This window comes from Lynx rufus, unplaced genomic scaffold (genome assembly GCF_022079265.1).
Source record: "Lynx rufus isolate CCGP_SWC_20201006 ecotype Redwood Valley unplaced genomic scaffold, mLynRuf1.p SCAF_1, whole genome shotgun sequence".
NCBI lineage: Eukaryota > Metazoa > Chordata > Mammalia > Carnivora > Felidae > Lynx > Lynx rufus.
The window spans coordinates 106,931,871-106,953,232 of NW_025814823.1; the positions used below are offsets into that span (position 1 = coordinate 106,931,871).

At 37.4% G+C, this 21,362-nt stretch overlaps 1 protein-coding gene across 1 annotated transcript in view; it reads left to right on the top strand.

The window, feature by feature from the left end:
• The window catches only part of ADAMTS19 (ADAM metallopeptidase with thrombospondin type 1 motif 19), a 248,895-nt gene that overhangs the window by 192,009 nt on the left and 35,524 nt on the right, over positions 1-21,362 (top strand). Inside the window, exons 17-18 of the mRNA XM_047094684.1 lie at positions 6,571-6,728; positions 10,976-11,129. Of these exons, the coding sequence (XP_046950640.1) occupies positions 6,571-6,728; positions 10,976-11,129 (312 nt within the window). The remainder of the gene's footprint in view (positions 1-6,570; positions 6,729-10,975; positions 11,130-21,362) is intronic.

Below are 21,362 nucleotides of genomic sequence, written 5' to 3' on the forward strand. Positions count from 1 at the left end.
TCTTTTTTTTTTTTTAATTTTCTTTATTCATTTTGAGAGAGAGTGAGAGAGAGAGAGAGAGACAGAGCTAGAGTGGGGAAGGGACAGAGAGTGAGACAGAATCTGAAGCAGGCTCCAGGCTCAGAGCCCCAAGCTCTCAGCACAGAGCCAGATGCAGGGCTTGAATTCAAAACAGCAAGATCATGACCCAAGCCCAAGTCAGACACTTCACCGACTGAGCCACCCAGGTGCCCCTATATTTGTTATCTATCTCAGGAAAAATTATTTTTAGGAAGGAGCCCCTCCTCTTCTATTTTCTATTTTGTTTAAAATTGGTAGTATTTTTTCTTAAATGTTTGAACGTTGGTATTTTCTTTGTGGAAAGGTTTTTAAAGCCCAACTTAATTTCTTCAGTGTATGTGTGTGTACCATATATATATCCAAGTGGTTTTTTTCTTGAGTCAGATTTGGTAATTGGTGTCTACAAAGAATTAACCCATTTTTTTACCTTCTCAAATTTATTGTCCTAAAGCTTTTTTTTTTGCCATATTTTCCTATTGTAATGCAGTGTCTTTGTTTGATCTTTTAAAATAACCAAGTTTTGGTGTCATTGATTGCCTTTGTTGTTGCTCTTTCTTGTATATTTTAAGGTGGAAACTCAGATAATTGATTTCACTCCTTTCTTCTTTGCTGTTATGACAGTTTATCTATCTAAACACTGCTTTAGCTTCATATCACAATTTATAGATACTGTAATTTTAGTTAAAAATACTTTCAAATTACCATTGTAATTTTCTGATTTGACTGACCCATGGGTTATTTGTAAATGTACGATTTAATTTCCAAATATTTGTAAGTTTTTTAATAGATATTTTGTTACTGGTTTCTAGTTTAAATCTGTGTGGTAAGAAAATACATTGAGTTTGATTTCAGTTGAGACTTGTTTCAATGACCCATGGCCTATGTTGGTTAATGTTCCATTTATACTTTAAAACATTATATTCTGCAGTTGCTGACTCTTCTCTAAGCATCACTTAGCTCCATTTGGTTTATATTTTCTATATTCTTGTTTATTTTCTTTTTGCTTTATAAATTAGGAAAAGAGAACTATTGAAATCTCTGACTGAAATTGTGGATTTGTCTGTATCTCCATTCAATTATGTCAGTTTTGCTTCATGCATTTTTTTTAAGATTTTTTTTTTATTTTTAAGTAATCCCTATACACAACATGGGGCTCGAACTTACAACCCCAAGATCAAGAGTCTCACGGTCTAGTGACTGAGATAATCTGGTGCCCCTTGCTTCATGCATTTTTTAAAAAAAAATTTTAAATGTTTTTATTTATTTTTGAGACAGAGAGAGACAGAGAATGAGCAGGGGAGGGACAGAGAGAGAGGGAGACACAGAACCTGAAGCAGGCTCCAGGCTCTGAGCGCCAGCACAGAGCCTGACATGGGGCTCGAACTCATGGATTGTGAGATCATGACCTGTGCTGAAGTCAGACGCTTAACTGACTGAGCCACCCAGGCTCCCAGCTTCATGCATTTTGATGCTCTTTCTGTTGTACACTTAGGATTATATCGTTTCCTTAATATATTTTTAATGGCATTTAGAATTTTGCATTTGAAGTAAGTTAAATTTAAATGACATTTAAAAAAATTTTTTTAACGTTTATTTATTTTTGAGACAGAGAGAGACAGAGCATGAACGGGGGAGGGGCAGAGAGAGAGGGAGACACAGAATCTGAAGCAGTCTCCAGGCTCTGAGCCATCAGCCCAGAGCCAGACGCGGGGCTCAAACTCACGGATGACGAGATCGTGACCTGAGCTGAAGTCGGACGCTTAACCGACTGAGCCACGCAGGTGCCCCTTAAATGACATTTTAAAAAATCCCTTTTTTATCTCTGGAAATCCCTGAAGTCCATGCTGTCTGGTATTAATATAGTCAGTATATCTTTTTTTATGATTAGTGTCTCATGCTTAAGTTTCCCTATCCATTTAGTTTTAATCTACCTATTTTTCTGAACTGAATAGAGTGGGGTCTTCTTTTCCCCTTCTGGCCTGACAGTCTCTCTCTTTTCACCAATATCCTTAATGCATTTAAATATAATATAATTATGGGCATAGTGAATTATTTTCTGTGTTTTCCATGCCTTCTTATTCCCTTTTCCCTATTTCTCTGTCTTCTATTTTTTAGCCTTACACTTACTCTCTTTTATTTGCTTATTAGCTACATATAACTCTTGTTTTATATCTTTAATGGTCACTTTAGGATTTACAAAATGCATTTTTTAACTTCTTACACTCTCTTTTCAAATTATATTATACCATTTTACATATAAGTTCCTTATAACAGTGTGCTTCCCTTTACCTGCTTCTCCTCCTTTTTGCTATTATGCATTTTATTTCTACATTCCATCTAATCACTTTATTTCTACATATGCTTTAATCACCAAAACAGATGTAATCATTTTTGCCTTAAAGCCAATCATCCTATAAAGAACTGATTAACGAAAAAGCTTACTTAAGTATTTTTATGCATTTACTGGTGCCAACATTCTTCAGGCCATCACATAGACACCCATTTCCACTTGGAACCATGTCCTTTCCACTTGAAGAACATCTGTCCTTTTACATTTTTTTTTTCTTAATGTTTATTTATTTACTTTGAGAGAGAGACAGAGAATCCCAAGCAGGCTCTGCACTGACAGAGCAGAGCCCGATGCAGGGCTTGATCTCATGAACCATAAGATCATGACCTGAAATCAAGAGTCAGATGCTAACCCGACTGAGCCACCCGGGCACCCCTGTGCTTTTTCATTTCTTGCAGAGCAACTCTGCTGGCAGAAAAATTATCAAATTTTGTTTTTCTGAGAGTGTTTTTTTTTTCCTTTCTGAAGGATATTTTCACTGGATATAGAATTCTATATTTTGTTTGGTTTTCCTTTTTTTTTTTATTTTCTTCTTTCACTTTCAAGGTAATGTTTCATTGTCTTCTGGCTTGTATTAGTTCTGATAGTATATCCAGAAAGTTTGTAATCCTTTTTCCTTATATATAATGTGCCTTTTTCCTCTCTGGCCATTTTTAAGATTATTCTTCACATCATTGGATTCCAGCAGTTTGATTATGATATGCCTTGGTATGGCTTTCTTTGTGCTTATCATGCTTGGGTTCCCTTGTACTGAATAGTACAGTAAGTTTATGGTGTTCATCAAATATGGAAAAAATTGGTGCATTATGTCTTCAAATAATTTTTCTGCCTACAACCTATTCTCTGGGATGCCAATTATACCAATGTGAGTTTATCACATTTCCTGTGAGTCTATTCATTTTTTCAGCCTTTATTTTTCTCTTTGAATTCCAATTAGTTTCTAATCTATCAGCTGCTCTTCAAGTGTTCTGTATTATTTTTCAATGTCTAATCTGCTCTTAAGCCCATTTAGTGAATTTATTGTTTCAGAGATTTTGTGTTTCTATTGTGAGAAATTTGATTTGCTTATGTTCTTAAAGTTTCCATTTTTCTCTTTAATATTACAGATTTTTCTTTAAATTCTTGTGCATACTGAACATATATAATAGTTGGGTTTTTTTTTAAGTCTTGGTCTGCTGGTTTCATCATCTCTCTGATTTCTGGGTCTCATTTTATTAACAGATTTTTTCCCCCTGATTCTGGGTCACATTTTCTGACTCCTTCACATATCTAGTAATTTTTTGGTTGGATGCTGGACACTGTTAATGTGACAGTTCCGAATGGCTGTTGTTTTTTATTGAGTGTTGAGTTTTATTTTGCTGCCCACTCAATTTAATTTCACATCAGCTTAACTTCTTGTAGCTTTTGTAAAGGCTTTGTCAGGGTGGGTCCAGTGTGGCCTTTATTCTGGGACTAGTCCAGCCTTATTTCTAAAGTGCACATTTTCTAAGTGCTCCACTGAAGTCTCTGTGTGTTCAGTAAGACCTACCCACTCTGAATGAATAGAACTCGTATGTCTTCCAACCTTACGTGAGATCCAGGAGCTGTATAGTTTCCAGGCCCTATGTAGTTGCTTTTTCCCAGCCTTGAGGAATCTCACCACACTTATTTACACCTTGGTATTTAGCCACAGGCTCAAAGGAACACCTCAGCAGATTTTTGGAGCTTGACTCTGTGTAGCTCCCTCTTCTCCAGTACTCCATAAAACAGATTCCAGATGCCTTAGCCAATTTGAACTCCATTCTCTGTGTCGTCATCTCACTGAAGCCGTTTTTATCTGTGCTTTTCTTGAGTTCCCCTTCCCTGTGGTTTGGTCTAGTAAAAATCTTCAGGCAGAAAGTCAAACAATTTTAGAGATCTCATTTATTCTCCTTCTCTTAGGGACCTCAGTTCTCTCTTGACATTGTCCAGTGTCTGAAAACAGTTGTTTCATATATTTTTAGTTTTCTCATTGTTTAAAGTGGGGGAGTTAGTACACTTCCATTTTTTAAGGTACGACCAGAAACAGGTTTTCTAAAAACCCATTTTAAAGCTAATGAATTAAAAACAAAAACATAAAATAAGAAACATCACATACACAGAGTGTTAATTCTTCATATGAGGTTGCTATTAAGCTTATAAATTATGTGGATTTTCAGGTACCTGTGTGTTCCATTTTGAGGGGAATGCAGAATTCCAGAAATGTCAGTTGAGTCTAAACATTATACTATAGCCACCCCCGGAAGGCTTTTAAAGGCATTTTTATTAGAGATTTTCAGGAAATGTTTCTTTATAATTATGTCCTGAGTATATGTTGAAATACAGGAACAATATGGAATTATATGGACCACAGTTACCAATCTAGGCCAAAAAGATTTCTTAAAATATTTAATAGATTTTAGAGAAATATAAGGAAATATTTTATCTTTTAGGCAAAATCATTTTTTAAATCAGTTTAGCATTATCTGAAGTATATCCATTTGTAGATGGTAATAGCTATTTGCAAAGTGGTAAGAGTTTTCTGTCACCATTATTTCCCTCTCAAATTTAAAATTCAAGGTAAAAGTGAATACTTACATATTTTTCATAAAATATTAAGCATATATGTTTTCAGATTTATCTAAAATGTACTTTATGGATAGTACATAATAATCTTATTATTTGGTAGAAATTAATATTGATAAGGTAAAATTTCAAAAATTTTGTTGATACATCACTTATAAAGTGGAAATATTAGCACCAGAAAAATCCCTCAGTGGACCAGAAAAGCCTTAATAGAGAATTAATAATTTATTTTGTTAATTAAAAATTTTAAATGCAAATGCAAATGACTCATAAGCAAATGAAAAATACCTTTAACCCCAATAGCAACTAAACAAGAGATTTTTTAAAAATCTACCTTGTTGATAATTTAACTCCTGGTATTTCTCCTCACACATGTTCTTTTGCTTGTCTTTCCCATCTCATTATTTGTTGTCATAACCCACCTATTTTCTCATCCTAAAAGTGTTGCATCATACCTGATACTTCCTATCACCCACGATAGCCAAGTCATCATCACATATTATCAGTTTCACTCCAAAATGCCTCTTGGTATTTTTCTCCAATACCTGAATCCAAGCTACCATTACTTTCAGTTGGGCTACTGTGTTAATGTTATATACTGTCTTCCCCATCCAAATTTGCTCCATATCGGTCCATTTCTATACAACATTGTTCACAAACTTTTATAGCTTTGTATTTTTTCTTAGGAAAAAAAACCCTTAAAACATGAACAAGGCCTGTAAGGTGCGGCGATTCCTTACCTCTCCAGCCTCCTCCTATGATCCCCTTCAGCACATCTGGTGTCCTGCATACTTGCTCCCTGATTCTCACCAAGCTGTGACCTTTAAGACCTTCCCATGTGTAGCTCTCTCGGTCTGGAATGTTCTTTCTCTGCTTCTCTTTTCCCCTGGTTAACATCCTCAGGAAATGATATCTTTCAGACAGGTTTTCTTCATTCTTCCCACACGAGTTTCAGCGTATTCCAGTTAGATTAGAAGTTCAATAAAGCCAGATAACATATTTATAATTGTTAATTTGGGGAGGTCCCAGAAGTTTTGAGCATTTCCTACTTTATAGCTGATAGCTGATAACTCTTCAGTCATGATGCAATATTATACAAGAAAAAGGTGCTCCCATGAGGTATTTGAAGCTGGGTACTCTTGATCACTGTTACAGAAGCCTAAATTGATGCAACATTTGTGAAAATCAATTTAAAAATATTTCTCACAGTCTTTAAATGTTTAACGTATTTGGGTCTGTAATTCCAAATCTGGGATTCTGTCTGAGGCAAATATTCAGATATACACATTACACAGTACATTTATCTGAGCATTATTTATAATATAAAAAACTTGGAGATGGTCAAATATTCAATCCATGAAGATTAGCTTAAACAATATTTAGGAAGATTTATTGGCTTACCTTATCAAAACATTTTCATAGAACTATGACATAAAAGCCTTCAATTAACCTTCATATAAATGTCTCTTAGAGAATTCAATTATGTGGAAGAGTCTGGAAGTTTCAATTAAAAAAAATCATTTGAAACAAAATAAGGACATGTTCAACTGTCATAATATTTTTGAACCTCTTTATAGCTCTACGCGACACTGGAAAGCAGTCTATTAATAGTGACTGGAAGATTGAACACTCGGGAGCATTCAACTTAGCGGGCACTACTGTTCATTATGTAAGACGAGGCCTCTGGGAGAAGATCTCCGCCAAAGGTCCTACCACATCACCTCTACACCTCCTGGTATGAGGGGACGAACTGATGACATTGTATAATCCGATTCCTATGGCAAAGGGCTTTCCCAATGTACCTTGTCTAATCTTTTTTCCAAGGTTGAATTGTCAGGTAGACATTCAAAATTATCCGAGAGGTGGGTTTTTAGGTTTTCATTTTAATGTCTTCTTTTTTTTTAATTTTTTTTAACGTTTATTTATTTTTGAGACAGAGAGAGACAGAGCATGAACAGGGGAGGGTCAGAGAGAGAGGGAGACACAGAATCCGAAACAGGCTCCAGGCTCCGAGCGGTCAGCACAGAGCCTGACGGCGAGATCATGACCTGAGCTGAAGTCGGACGCCCAACCGACCGAGCCACCCAGGCGCCCCTCATTTTAATGTATTCTAAATCACGATGTCAAAGCCAGAAATTACTGGGGGAAAAACAAGATGTTTTAGGGAATTCACGGACTCAAAGTAGAAGCAAATCATCAGGCAAGAAGGAGCCTATTTTTTCTAAGAGGAATTTTAGTAACAGCATCTTAGTGAATCGCTAACCAGAGTGGATGTCTGTAAAGACAGTGTTATAGTGTGGCCAATCATAGCATTTCAAGCATCGATGGAATGGGCATTTTCTGAATCTATATAAAATGCCTTTGATAAAATGATATCCTCCCTGGGAAAAGATTTGGTAAACACGTCTAACAGTGCTTCCAATCACCCTCTTCTGTTCTCTTATAGGTGAATTGATTCCTGTAAAGAATTAGGAAAATTTGAGTGTTTCTTACTACCATGTAGTAAAAGACTCAGTATGAGGCAGGACCGAGTATGAAGTGAAGGGAGCAGAACGCTGGGGCTCTGTGTCCCAGCTGGTGGCCGGTTCACATGCCCCTTTTGACCTTGATCTTTGCAGTCACTGGTAATGGCTCGGTAGCCAAGCACTCACTGCACAGCTGGCACGTTCTCCATCTTAGTGGCAAAGTCTGAAATTCAGACACTTCAACACCTCCTTAAGTCCACACATAAAAACAACTCTAAAACACGATCAACTGACTGTTTATTTGGAGTGTAGTGTGCCACATTACTTAATATCGGCACACAATTCAAGTTTTGAATTTGTCTTCAATTGGAGACATCTGTGTTGCTGGTCTAGGAGCCAGAGGTTCAAATCACATATCAGCCTGTTTGCTTTTTCTGCTTTAATGTTCCTGCAGATCACCTGGGGTTCTTGTTCAAATGCCCATTCTGATTCGTTTCATCTGGGGTGGGACATGAGCTCTGCGTTTCTGACCAGCTCCCAGATGATGTCACTGCTGCTGGTCCAGTGACCACATTTCAGATAACAGTGTTTCATGGAACTGAAATCATAGACCTTACCAACAGGAAGGAAGGGAGCCAAGTGAGATGCATGGGGACCTTCTGCTCCAGATCTTAATAGTAATGATCATACATACCACTCACTGAGCCCTGAGTCAGACACTGTTCCAAAGGGCTTTGCATTCATTAAAGCATTTAATCCTTACAGTAGCCCTGAGTGATATGTATTATTACTGTTCCATTTCACAGATTAAAAAATAAACTTAGTATGAAATAGGTTAAGTAACGGGCACAGCGTCTCACTGTAAGTCATTCAGCTGTGAATAAACCAGGTGTTAATCAGTCTCTCCTGATATAAAGCTTAGATGTAAGTTCTTCACACCAGACAGCATGGGATCATAAGTATGCATATACTTTCAATCATTATGTTCTTCATCTCCTCACAGTTTCTTTGGATCCTGTTATTTAATTTGAATTGGAAACTCCACTCTGTGCCCTATGCCATCTGGAGAAAGAAAAAAAAAAGTGACTTAACCAAACACTGTATGACCAATATCTGGCTCTTTCCATGATTGGGTCACTTATAATAACAACATTATCAACAACAAACCAATTTTTAATGCCTGGGTTGCAGAAAATACCACCGGGTAACCTGCCTTATATGAATGTAACCTACATTTTTTATGGAACAAGACCGGTGCTCTTTATTAAGTCTCTAATTCAAAATCTTAAAACGGTCTGTGAGATCTCAGTGTTGGGCAGAGGAGTTTCCTTGCTGCAGAATCCTTAATCTGCCTGGTAATTACCAAGGTTTTTCCTGGAAGCATGAAGCATAATTAAAGTCAGTGAACTATGTCTAAAAGAAGGCATCTATGTGACCTGGATTTATTCAGTAATCCAAGGGAAACTGCACTTCTAAGATATTTTTCTTTAATGACTATTACAGATTGAAAGCCGGTACTGAATTTTGAAAGGCAATACCTTCTGCTGCCATGCTTCAAAATGTGCCCCTCAACTGTAACGCGGTCACACTTTCCTTCTCGCAGAGATACACTGCCAAACTCAGATGGTTTAAGAGCGAGCTAATGATTTTGTAGCCAATGTCTTTATTTTAAATGGCATTAGATATTCAAGGACAATCTAAAGTTCTATCAATGAAAAGGTAGTTTTTTAAGGAAAAAGAGACATGTTTTCATTAAATTAAAGAAGTTGGCAAATAGCTGTAATTTATGTTCCTTTTATCCCTTTAAAAACTATGTAATAGTCTGGTTATGTCCATAAACAAGATAAGTCAATCTCTATCTCTCTCTCTCTTAACTCATTTAGCCCCAAGTCACTTATAACTGGCAACATCAAATGCGATATTTAATGCCAAAATCAACACTGTGATGTACTTAGAATGAGTATCCCAGTACGTTATGTGTACGTGAATTTAAAAACTATTATTTTTATTATTGATACAACTGATTTATAGTTCCAGTATGTTAGTTCCCAGATCCACATATTAAAATATATCTTAGGATTTCTGTTGATATATTGAGCAGAATATTGAGGGGAAAAAAGCAAAGAAAATTAACCCTGGGCTCATGTAATTTTTTTTCCCATTGAGTGTTAACTGTAAATTACCTGTCATTACAACTCCCTTGATAGAGGTTTAATATCCAACAAAGTTCTTTAATAATTTAACAAAATATAAACTTTAGATAATGATTTATGCATGATATTGCATTGTATAGATTCTCAGATTCAAAGAAGTAATATGTTCCATGGGGTTGACATATTTTGTGTAAATGTACTTCTAAAGGAACATATATTCTCATTCATCCTTTCATTTAAAATGAATATACTTCAGGCATTTTTCTTTCATTTATTTTATTTTATTTTTTTATTTTTTTAAAGTTTATATTTTTTTAAGTTTACTTATTTACTTACTTAGAGAGATGGAGGGAGAGGCAGAGAGAGAGAGAGAGGGAGAGACAGAGATTCCCAAGCAGGATCCACACAGTCAGCATAGAGCCCGATGTGGGGCTCAATCTCACAAACCATGAGATCATGACCCAAGCTGAGATCAAGAGTCAGATGCTTAACCTACTCAACCACCCAGGCACCCCTCTTTCATTTAAAATAGACATGATTGCCCAAGATGATGTCCTTCTAATCTTGGCACTGGGCACCAGGGAGGAGCAAAACAGACATGGTCTCTGCTTATGTGCTAGTCCAGTGTGGCCCAGTGTGCAGTTATCCTCATGCATTTTTCTTGGTTTGTTGCACTGTTTACATATGTGTACCTAACTGTACCATTATTAAGTTAATATTTATTAAAGAGTTCATTTTAACATAAATTTCTTTTCAAATGAAATGATCTTTGCTGCAAATGGAAAATCAGTAATGTTGCCAAAATTGGAAGTTAACTTTAAGCAACATGGAAAAATATTGTTGTTCTCTGGTTAGTTTGGACGTTCTCTGTCCCTTCTGGGGTGAAGTGATTCCCAAAGTCTTCTATCCTCTTCGTCTACCAGTGACACAGGGACTTTCTGTCCATCTTTCTGTTTTATATGAGTGGAAGGTCTACGTTTGACATTAGATTATGGCTTATCTCTTGAAGTTAGGTAGGACAGATAGCCCCGTCCCCTCCACTAACTTCATCTTCTACATGTATCATAATTTGGGAAACTGCCTAGTCCATTCATAGATTAAAAAAAAATGATCTGGTATCTATGACCTCATTAAGTGGGCCATTTTTCATGTTGTCTTTAGCTCAGAGGCAAATGTGTAACAGCAGTCTTTTCAGAAGTATGACACTTCGATGATTTCAGTAATAATGTCACAATTCTGCAAGTAAAAAGAGCATGCACACCATGTAATAAGTGTTTTAAGATATCAGTATCCTTGGTATTAGACTTCATATTGTCTGTGCTCTCCTTTAACCCATCTGCCTTGATCACTCTCATATCTTATAGGTGCTGCTATTTCAAGACCAAAATTATGGTCTTCACTATGAATATACTATCCCGTCGGACCCTCTTCCAGAGAATCAGAGCTCAAAAGCACCCGAACCCCTTTTCATGTGGACGCACACAGGCTGGGAAGATTGTGATGCCACGTGTGGAGGAGGTGAAGGATTTTCCAATATTTATCTTACCAAAACTGTAGTTTTTTTCTGATTACTCCCTGAGAATTAAGACAGCTCTGCAAACCCTTCTCTGAAATTCCAAGCTCCATAAAGGAGTGGAACCTGAAAGTTTCTTGTGACACATTTGGCCCCTAAAAGCCGAACTCTTTTGTGGCAGAATTGGACGTGAATTGAAAAAAGGCATTTACAGTGATTCATTGCATTGCTTTGCGTAAATATTAATGCGTTTGCTTGCAGGGTTGCCCTAGACCCCACACAAGCTGTTCCATCATGCATCATGCTTTTATAGTTACTTTCTGTATTTACTTTTTAATTTTTTAGAATCTTAACAGCTTCAAACTCTGGAGTACCTCTACCCACAAGAATCGTAGACCTGCAATAAATATAAGGGTGCTGTGAAGGAGCAGCCTCAAGCTTGCTTCTTTGCCACCTGCATACTTAGGGTGACTAGACGGAGCACATGGAGGACATCATTTCATCCCCCCCACTGCTTTCTTCCGATTTTTCAAAAGTATATGTCACTATTTTCTATAAAATATGGATGTATCTCGAAACTTCACTCACAGGTTTTAAATTATTTTTTCATAGTAGAACTTAAGGAGGCAAAAGCCCAAAATTACCTCGGCCTAAAATGTGAGCCTAGAAAATCACTTAATCCTACTAATGAGATCCTTGATTCCCAGAGATGCAACAGACTGTCACTCTCAGAGCCCGTTAGGCCAAGGCAAGATCTCAGGTCATGAGCAGCATAGTATCTCCGTTGTGCTTTGTACCTCATAACACATTTTCTATAGTTCTTTAGTAAGAGGTTCTTTTGAAGGCTAAAAGGAAACATTATATTCAATTATACCAAAATACAGAGAAGTGGAATATCAGTTTTGTTTTCCAGGCAAAGAAACTGTTGATATACATAGCCTAAGTGTGCTTCGGCAGGAGCAGGCAAAGGTGCAAACCAGACTAGCATGTGGGGGAGAAGGTTTGGGGGAAAAGGAAAAGGAAAAGGAAAATATACAATACAAAGAAGTAATATAGTTTCAAAATGTGAAGAATACTCTCGATGAAAATTAAGCAAGAGAGAAAAATAAATACGGGTTGGGAGTTGGGAGGGGGTAGGTGCAGAAAATAGTCTGAGAAGGCCTCAGTGAGGAGACCACGCTGATTTAAAAATCTGTAGTGACTATGGATGGGCACAAGAGGGTGTCTGGTGGGGTGTCCGGTGGGAATGGGTTCCAGGCAAAGGTTCTGAGGTGGGAGTAGAGCTGGAATGCTCCAGGAATAGCAAGAATGCTAGCATGGTTCTCCTTTACTGAGTGATGTTATGTGCCATTAGAGGATTTGAATAGAGAAGTGGCTTATTCTGGTTTATGTTTTAAAAAGGTTTTTCTATGTCTGAGTTGAGACTAGATGGAATAAAAGAAAAGAGGAGAAGTAGATCAACCAGAAAGTTATTGCAATAATCTAAGAAAGAGATGATAATAGTTTGGCCACAGTGGTAGCAGTAGACATAGGAGGAAGTGGTCAGGTTCTGTATATTTTTTAAAGTAGAATCAATAGGATCCGTTGAAAGGCTACATGTGGAGTGTGAGAGAAAGAAAGATGTCAAGGATGACTGTGATGGCTTTGACCAAGCAACTGGCAGGACGAAGTCATCGTCAACTTACCTAGGAAAGCCTGTGCAATAGCAGGATTAAGAAAGAGTTTGATTTCCAACAGAAGTGTGAGATCCCTATGGGACATCTAAGTGTGACATCAAGTAAGCTATGTAAGTTGGGTGGCCGGGAGAGAAGATCAGACTAGAGATAGAAAATATATGGTAGGTATTCTAAAATGCTGAGGCTCAAGTCACCTAAGGAGTGAGTGAAGAGAGAGAGACGCTGCTAAAGGATTGAGTCTTGGGGCACTCTACTCTTTAGACTTCAGAGAGAGAAGGAAGCAGCAAAGCAAGTTAAAATGAGTAACCACCATCCTAGGAGAAGAAGCAGGCAGAAGAGAGTGCTTTCATGTAAAGTAAGTGAGAAAGTGTTATAAGAGGGATAGAATGATCAACTCTATGAAAAACTAACAGGTCAAAAATACTGTAGACTGAAAGTTGACTATTATATTCAAATATATTTATTATATTTTCAGATGTATTTACTTTATTTAAATATATTTATTATTATATTTTCAAATATATTTATTTGATTTAAATATATTTATTATATTTGAAATGTAGAGTCCAATGATGATCCTGACAAAAATAATTTTAATGAAGTAGTTGAGTCAAAAGATTAAATAGAGTGGATTCAAAAGAAAATAATCATGGTGTGAAATGGAGAAAAGACTCAAAGTAACTCAGGAAATCTTGCTGAAAGAAGAAAACAGAAATGTGGCAATAGCTGGAGGGGACTGTGAGTCAAAGAGTTTGTTGTTGTTTTTAATAAGGGAGCCTATATATGATTGTTTGCCAATGTGCATTTTCTAGAATAGGACAAAAAACTAGTGATGCAAAGGAGAGAGCAAAAAAAATTGCTGTTGTGATATCCTTGAGTAGGCAAGATTGGATAGAGGGAGTAGTTGACTCTACCTAGAAATATGGACAGCACATCCCTCATAACAGGAGAAAGGACAGTATCTGAGCAGCAACAGGTGTCACGAACTTATCCTTAAAGAGCATCTTGCTGAGCATGAAGGTGGAACAGAAGACATTAGAATTTTGAAGAGTGATGTGAAATGGTCACTTAAGACAATGAGAGAATGAATGAATTGGGTCCGTGTATTTTGATTTTTCAATGGTTCACTTGAAGTTAATGGTCATGAATTTAGTTTGACTCCAGTCATCATAATAATATGTTGCCCTCCAGCTGTGTACAGCATTTAGATACACTTGTGAGTAAGTTTGGAAATTGCCAGGTGAGTATAATAAAATGAGAGAACATGGTCCCAAGATTGAATGCAAGGAGTTGAAAATGGTTGACCGTGGAATTTAGTTGTATAAGGAACCAAGGTAAAGGTATGAGGGGATTGAAAGACAGTAGAAAGGTGGTAGGACTGACAGACGCCACAGCTCAGTGGGGCTAAAGAACTTTTAGACTTGGGGTACTCAAGGAGAAGGAATGGAAGTACAGGAGATGGTGACAGAAAATAGAGGTTAGGTTATGGAGGGGTTATAGTTTTGGTAATAACAAAATGAGGAAAATTGGTGGCTTGAGTAAAGTGAAAGGTAAGATCTCTGGGTAGGGATCCATTCAAATGAATACTGTAAACACAAAAATAGTGCCAGGGGCAGTGTTAGCAAATATCAAAATCACCTAGAAGATAAAATCTTAGAGAGAGGGAGTGACCTAGGAGTTGATGCAGCAGCAAGGAAAATGTGTCACAGAGTCTGATCCAAAGGTGTAGGTTTAAAAAGAAGAAAGGGAAGATGGTCTGGTCATAGCAGTGAAGAGCTTGGACAGCCATGCCACCTCTCCATCCAAAGGTGTGGGACCTAAGTAAGAAAATGGCCACCCAGCTGGAAGTACAGCAAACAGTACCCTCAGGAGAGAGCGGGAAAAGGTGGCAAGAACATGTAGAGGTACAGAGGATGGGGAAGAGGATTCCTGCCAGAGAGCTCAGAGCCTTTGGGTTCCCAGCCAACTTCTGGTACATCTGGCCCTCTCAGGTAGCCAGAGCAAAGGCAACATGGGGGACAAGAGAAGGAGAAGACACAGGACATACTTTGCTCCTGAGGATATAGAGTAATTACAGGGAAAGGATGTCAAATTGCTCTAGCAATTATAAAAAATGCTACCAGTCACCCTTGTCACAGTGAAGTTTTCATAGACCATGTTTCTCCAGGGACCCCATTATCGCCAAGTGACTTGGGATCCTCTGCCCCCCTGTCTTCTCTTGCTAGTGGTCCCATAAACATGCAAAGTCCTGTCCCATAAACATGCAAAGTCCTGTTCCTCTGTTCCACCCATTCTTTAGTGATGCCAGGGCCCATTACAATTAGGGGGTTCTGCTTTATATCGTCTATCCAAATAAAAACCAGAAGCAAAATTAGAAACAAATACATTTGAAATGAAAATCTGTACAATTAGAATTTTCTCTTTAATACAACTCAGATAAAAGGAAGACCCGCCCCCATCCAATGGTGAGCTGCAGGGCAGTAGAGTGATGACAGGGTTGATAGTTCTTGTTAGATCCCTGAAAGGCATTCATTAAAATCTGTTTGTATTTGAAACTCTAAACAGAAAAATGTTTGCCCAGTAAATTTCATTTTCCTCATTTTTTTTTCTTTCTTCTGCAATTGCAGTCAAAAAGGAGCTACATTAGAAGTAAACATACAGAATTTGTCAATCCTCATTTTGAATAAACAAATTTATGGGGGAGGGGTGGTTAATTTTTTTTTTCCCGAAATCACATTCATTACAATCTAGATTGTGTTTTGCCAATTGCCAAACCTTAAGGAATAGAGATTTGCTACGTCTAGATGTTCTTAAACATAACTTCTTAATTATCAATATGAGAAAATTTAAATGTGTAGAGATTAAGGGACTTCCCAAGGCCACATGCCCTGTGGGAGTAGAGTTCAAGTTAGAATCCAGGACTCCTAAACTCAAATCTTCTCTCTTCCTCACATCATATTTTCTTCAAGAGCAGCTCAAAAGGCTTAATGTCATTTCTTTTCACAAAATAGGTCAGGTCCCTTAGAGATCATATAAGTTTTGTTTTGATTCAAAGAGATGTTTTACTGAATCTGTTCAATGAGAAATTAGATATGTTTTTGTTTTTATTTTGTAAAATAAGTCCTAATTATACCCAGTCTTTATATGATTTGCGCTCGCACAGACCTTCTCTCTCAAATCTGTTCCACTGTGTTCATTCAACAGTTTTCAATTATCTCTATGTTAATAGGGTACATATTACTTTCAATGCCAAGATATTTCTGGGCTTTTGGTATTATTTTCCTTTGCAGTTCATAAATAAAGTGGATGGACAGGATTTCAGAAATCGTATCTTTTCGAACTTCGTATTGTCCATTTTATAGCCAGAAAGAGCTCTGTAATCTTTCAGCATATTCATGAATTAAAGGAGAGTCAGTTCAAAGCACAGAACATTGGAAACAGATTCATGCAAAATTTATCTTCAACAGCAAAGGCGAATAATAGCACTATTTTACTTCGCAGGACTATATTAAGCAAGAGCAAATAAAATATCACAGAGCTGTATAAAATTTCAATGTTTGACATGTTATTTTTTGGATTCTGTTGTAAGGCGTTAGATTGCCAGCAATAAGGGGGAAAAAGAAATTTTTAAAAGGTCCCTACTATCAGGTAGCTAAATTTTTATTGTAATGATCTTTTATGTCAGCGTCTCAAAACTGTTTTAGACTGAAAACCCAAATTAAAGTTAATTCACCGTGCAATATAGTTTTATTAATACTAGTTATTACAAGATATAAAAAGCCTTTAGAAGGAATATTTTTAAATATCAAATGGATGTTGATGATCTCAAGAAAAATTTTCCAACACAGTAACATGTATGCTTTTTGACATCATCTTTTCAAATTCCTTTTTATTTTTTTTAATGTTTATTCATTTTTTGAGAGAGAGATGGAGACCTAGTGTGAGTGGGGGAGGGGCAGAGAGAGAGAGAGAGAGAGAGAGAGAGAGAGAGGGAGACACAGGATCTGAAGCAGGCTCCAGGCTCTGAGCTGTCAGCACAGAGCCTGACACGGGGCTCAAACCCACTAACTGAGATCATGACCTGGGCCAAAGTCATATGCCCAACCGACTGAGCCACCCAGGCACCCCTCATCTTTTCCCATTCTAATGACAGTTCTAGAAAAATTTGAAAGGGTGTATCATTTTATATTTTTGCATTGGCCACTAAAATGGGGTCCTTTTATTTTCAAACAGCTTAAAATGTATTTGGGAAATAAATGTTTACTTTGCATTGGTGTTCTAAAACATCTAAAAACTCTTTGAAGGACTGTTTTAAGTTTATTTTGGCACCTCAGATGTAAGGTTTACTGGATCAAGTTCTTTTTGACATAAAAGACCTGTTTTAAGTGCTCTTGGAGTTCAGAGGCATTAGAGGTGTATCATTTCTTAATATCTGAGGGGGTATGTGGAATTAGCATTCCAAATACTGGATACAATAACTGCATTACTCTAGAGTTTATTTTGAGCTAGTGGATGAATTAATGATATAAAACCTAGAATAAGGGCTCCAGAATTCCATAATCCCTTTTTGAAATAAATAAATAGTTAAACATGCTTTTAGGAAGACTAAAGAGATACAATTTGAAGGGAACAAAGTAGGTCAAATACCACATTCTTCACATAGTCCAAGCCCTACCAGCTGACAACTCTCATTGTTGGCCTTGTATCATGAGATCCTTCAGACACAGCTTTCCTTGTGCGTGAACAGATTCTGAGGAGGATCCAAGCCTCCGGGTCCAAGTTGAGGAGACGTCTCCGAATAGAATACCCATACCTTTGCACTGGTACAGTTTGTTTCCATTTTTCCATCTTAAAGGCACATTGCATGCACCACAGTAAATGTTATTAGTTGAAGAAAATGCACCAAAATATATTTTTTGTTCTCTGCATTATTTTACTTGAATATTATTTAACACAGTTTTGTATTCCAGTTTCTTTAATAAGAACATTTTATGTTAATGTAAACTCTTTATCAACTTGAATTTTGATACCTACGGTATAATTCATTGACTGAAATTGCCATGGGTAACTGTGCCCCACAGTTAGTCATGTGGTTTGCCAATGACTTTTCACCATTTTAGGAAGTAGTCTTGAGATGAACCTCTTAGCACAGAAAGTACTTTGGTCTTGACTTACATGCTTATATAGCGCTCATTGATTCCTTTACCAATACTGAATGTGGAGTCAGTATTGCTAAGTGGTCCATTGATGAGTGCTTTCTTCTTTTAGAGAATTCACTGTTCATTTAATAGGGGCCAGATAATAGTAAAATCACTACACAAAGTAATATGGGAAGATGTAAAAAGCTTTCCAGGGCTATGCCTAGGTGCAAAGGCACTCAGGTTTGTGAGAATGTTTATTTCTGGGGTGTAAAATACGAGGATCGAGGAGTGGGAAGTAACTTGACCATTTTCTACTTTTTATAGAAAGAAGCTAGTGCATGAAAGTCCTTGAGTGTTATGCTAGGACTCAAGTTAAATTTATCTTGGAAGTTATGGGATCCCATTAAACTACTTATGTGCATGGAAATGATAAGTTCAGTTTGGATTATATATTGGGTGTTGAAAACAATACAAAATAAAAATACTTTCATTAAAAAAAAAAGATGAAATAGTCATTTTAATATTAAGCCCAAGCCCTGAGGGAAACTTTTTACAGAAATGTCAAAAAATGACTAAGAATCAAATGGAATGCACAATTTTGGAAGTTGACCAAGTTAGCAATTGTATGCCTAAAGAAACCCCTGCATTTTACATATTTCTAAGGAGTGCTCAGAGAAGAGCACTTCATCCTTATGAAAATATATTTACTTTTGGGTAACTTGCTTGCTGGCCATTGTGAGTTCAATAGAAAATAAATAGATAATTTGAAAGAAAATGATAAAGCCCAATGACTATATATAATCTCTGTCTTGTAGAGGTCCACAGTTTTATTTAAAAGTTTGGAACAGGGGCGCCTGGGTGGCTTGGTCAGCTAAGTGTCCGACTTCGGTTTAGGTCATGATCTCACTGCTCATGAGTTCGAGGCCCGCGTCGGGCTCTGTGCTGACAGCTCAGAGCCTGGAGCCTGTTTCGGATTCTGTGTCTCCCTCTCTCTCTGATCCTCCCGCGTTCATTCTCTGTCTCTCTCTGTCTCAAAAATAAATAAATGTTAAAAAAAAAAGTTTGGAACATCTAATAAGATAGAATTTCATCTACATATACTGAAGCACTGAACACATTCCCAAGAACGTGTTTCCACATTTATGGTGCCAGTTCTAGAAATGTGATCTATGTGGATAGAATATAGTTTTATTAAAAATATCCATTCCATGGGGTTAAATATAGAGCATAGAAAGAAGATCAGCTTGTATCTGAGACTGGAAAAGAAGGCACATGCATCTAGTCTTTGTTAAGAGTCTTCAGAGAACAGAGTCAGTAAATAAAAATTACCCTTCATTTTCAGATTTTGCCCGAATTTGGCAATGAGACCAATTGCTTAATGGTCATATTCTTGTATTCATAATTGTATTCAAAGCATCACAACTGATTTCCCCAAAACCGATTTAACGGGAATGACCTAGAGGTGAAGTTAATTGCCGTAAAGCAAGTAATACACTGTCAACAGCTTGCAGCTACTCATGGCTCAGGCAGAAAGCCAGTTACTTCATCACTTTGGGTCCGTCCCTAGGTTCCACAGTACGGGATGCATTGTAAATACTGCTATTAGATGCTAGAATGGAAATTTCCTGTGTTGGCTGGAACATAAAAATATATAAAAGAAAAAAGTCAAACAATAACATTTCCATATGGCTTGAAGATCTAGTTGTATTTTCATAGGCATAGTGTGCCTGTAGCTGAGCAATAGATTTCTTCCCCCTGATTCTATTGTTTTTGTTCAATGAAATTTTTTAAAAGTAGGGCCAAGTCTATCCTCTCTGCCAAAAAACGTATGATGTGAGCTTCCTTGCTCCAGTGTAGATGGAAATGTCCCAATTCATCATCACATGCCTTTCCACTTTCCTTGAACACCAAGGTGCTCCCTGAAATGAGATAGAAACCTATGTCTCTTTTGACATATCAACACTTGTCCTCAAAACATTTTTTTTTCGGGGCGCCTGGGTGGCGCAGTCGGTTAAGCGTCCGACTTCAGCCAGGTCACGATCTCGCGGTCCGTGGGTTCGAGCCCCGCGTCGGGCTCTGGGCTGATGGCTCAGAGCCTGGAGCCTGTTTCCGATTCTGTGTCTCCCTCTCTCTCTGCCCCTTCCCCGTTCATGCTCTGTCTCTCTCTGTCCCAAAAATAAATAAAAAACGTTGAAAAAAAAATTAAAAAAAAAAAACATTTTTTTTCAATAGCTTCATATGTGAGCTCTGGGGTAGTATAACTAAAGTTATGCATTTCGTGAGGAAAGGAAAGAAATGCAGTGTAATTAGCCCTGAGTTATTTACTGCATGACTACATACATGTTCACAAAAGCTTTCTGGATACTGTCTGTTAGTCATTTGTGTGTGTGTGTGTTGTATTTGGCAGAAAGCCACTCTTTAAATTAGTTTAGGCAACCACATCTATTCTGCAAAAGAGCGTCTTAGGAATTTGAAGGCCTTAAATTCGATTTTAAAACTAACATTTATATTTGATGAAAGGAACGTGTATTTTAATCCTGCTTTTAAGTGGGCATCATCATAATGTAGAAATTGTTACTTACATATGTTCGCATTATACAGAACTTGCATAATATCTATTTAATTGTGCATCAGGTCATAAAGGTGCACCTGGAACATGGGAAACTAGGAAGAAGTTACCCAAAACTCTGTGTCCCGATTATTTACACTTAGGTAACTCCTACCTTCTGAGGCCAGTTTTTTTTTTTTCTGCAAAAAAAACGAACATAAGCCATTTCTGCTTTTCTAGCATTTTATTTGAAAATTGAAGTTGGTGGTACTGAACACTTCTGTGATTACATGTGATGCCGCACTCCACCCTTCTTGGCCTACCTGGGAATAGCCTGGACAGCCCCTAAGCATTTACCTCCAGTGTAAAATGTTGTCTTTTTTTCTACCAGTTGGCATCAGCTTGCCTGAAAATGTGAGGTACACAGGTCAGGGCCAGGACTTCTGAGGCAGAGATGTTCATTCAAGTAGGCAGCTGACCATAAAGTCCTTAGCCTGGACACTGCAGTTGAGCTCACGTTCTATTTGCCAAGCTGGGAAAAAGGGCCTTTTACATGCCTGGCACTATGTTGTCTATATGGAGCTCCCATAGAATAAGCTGTATTGCACCGGAATTCTCCAGACCGGGAATAGTTTGGCCAACATTGTGCTACTTGTACTAGAAAATAAAACTGAAGACCTAAATGATTTCAATAACATGATATGCAATAATCACAGATATAATTGTTAGTTAATACACACACACACACACACACACACACACGGGGGTGGAGAGAGAATCCTTTTTGTATACTACAAATTGTCATGGGACTATGCTCAGTGTTGTTGAGAGGCAGGTGAAGGGAAGATCCTCAAACCCAACAACTGTTCTTTG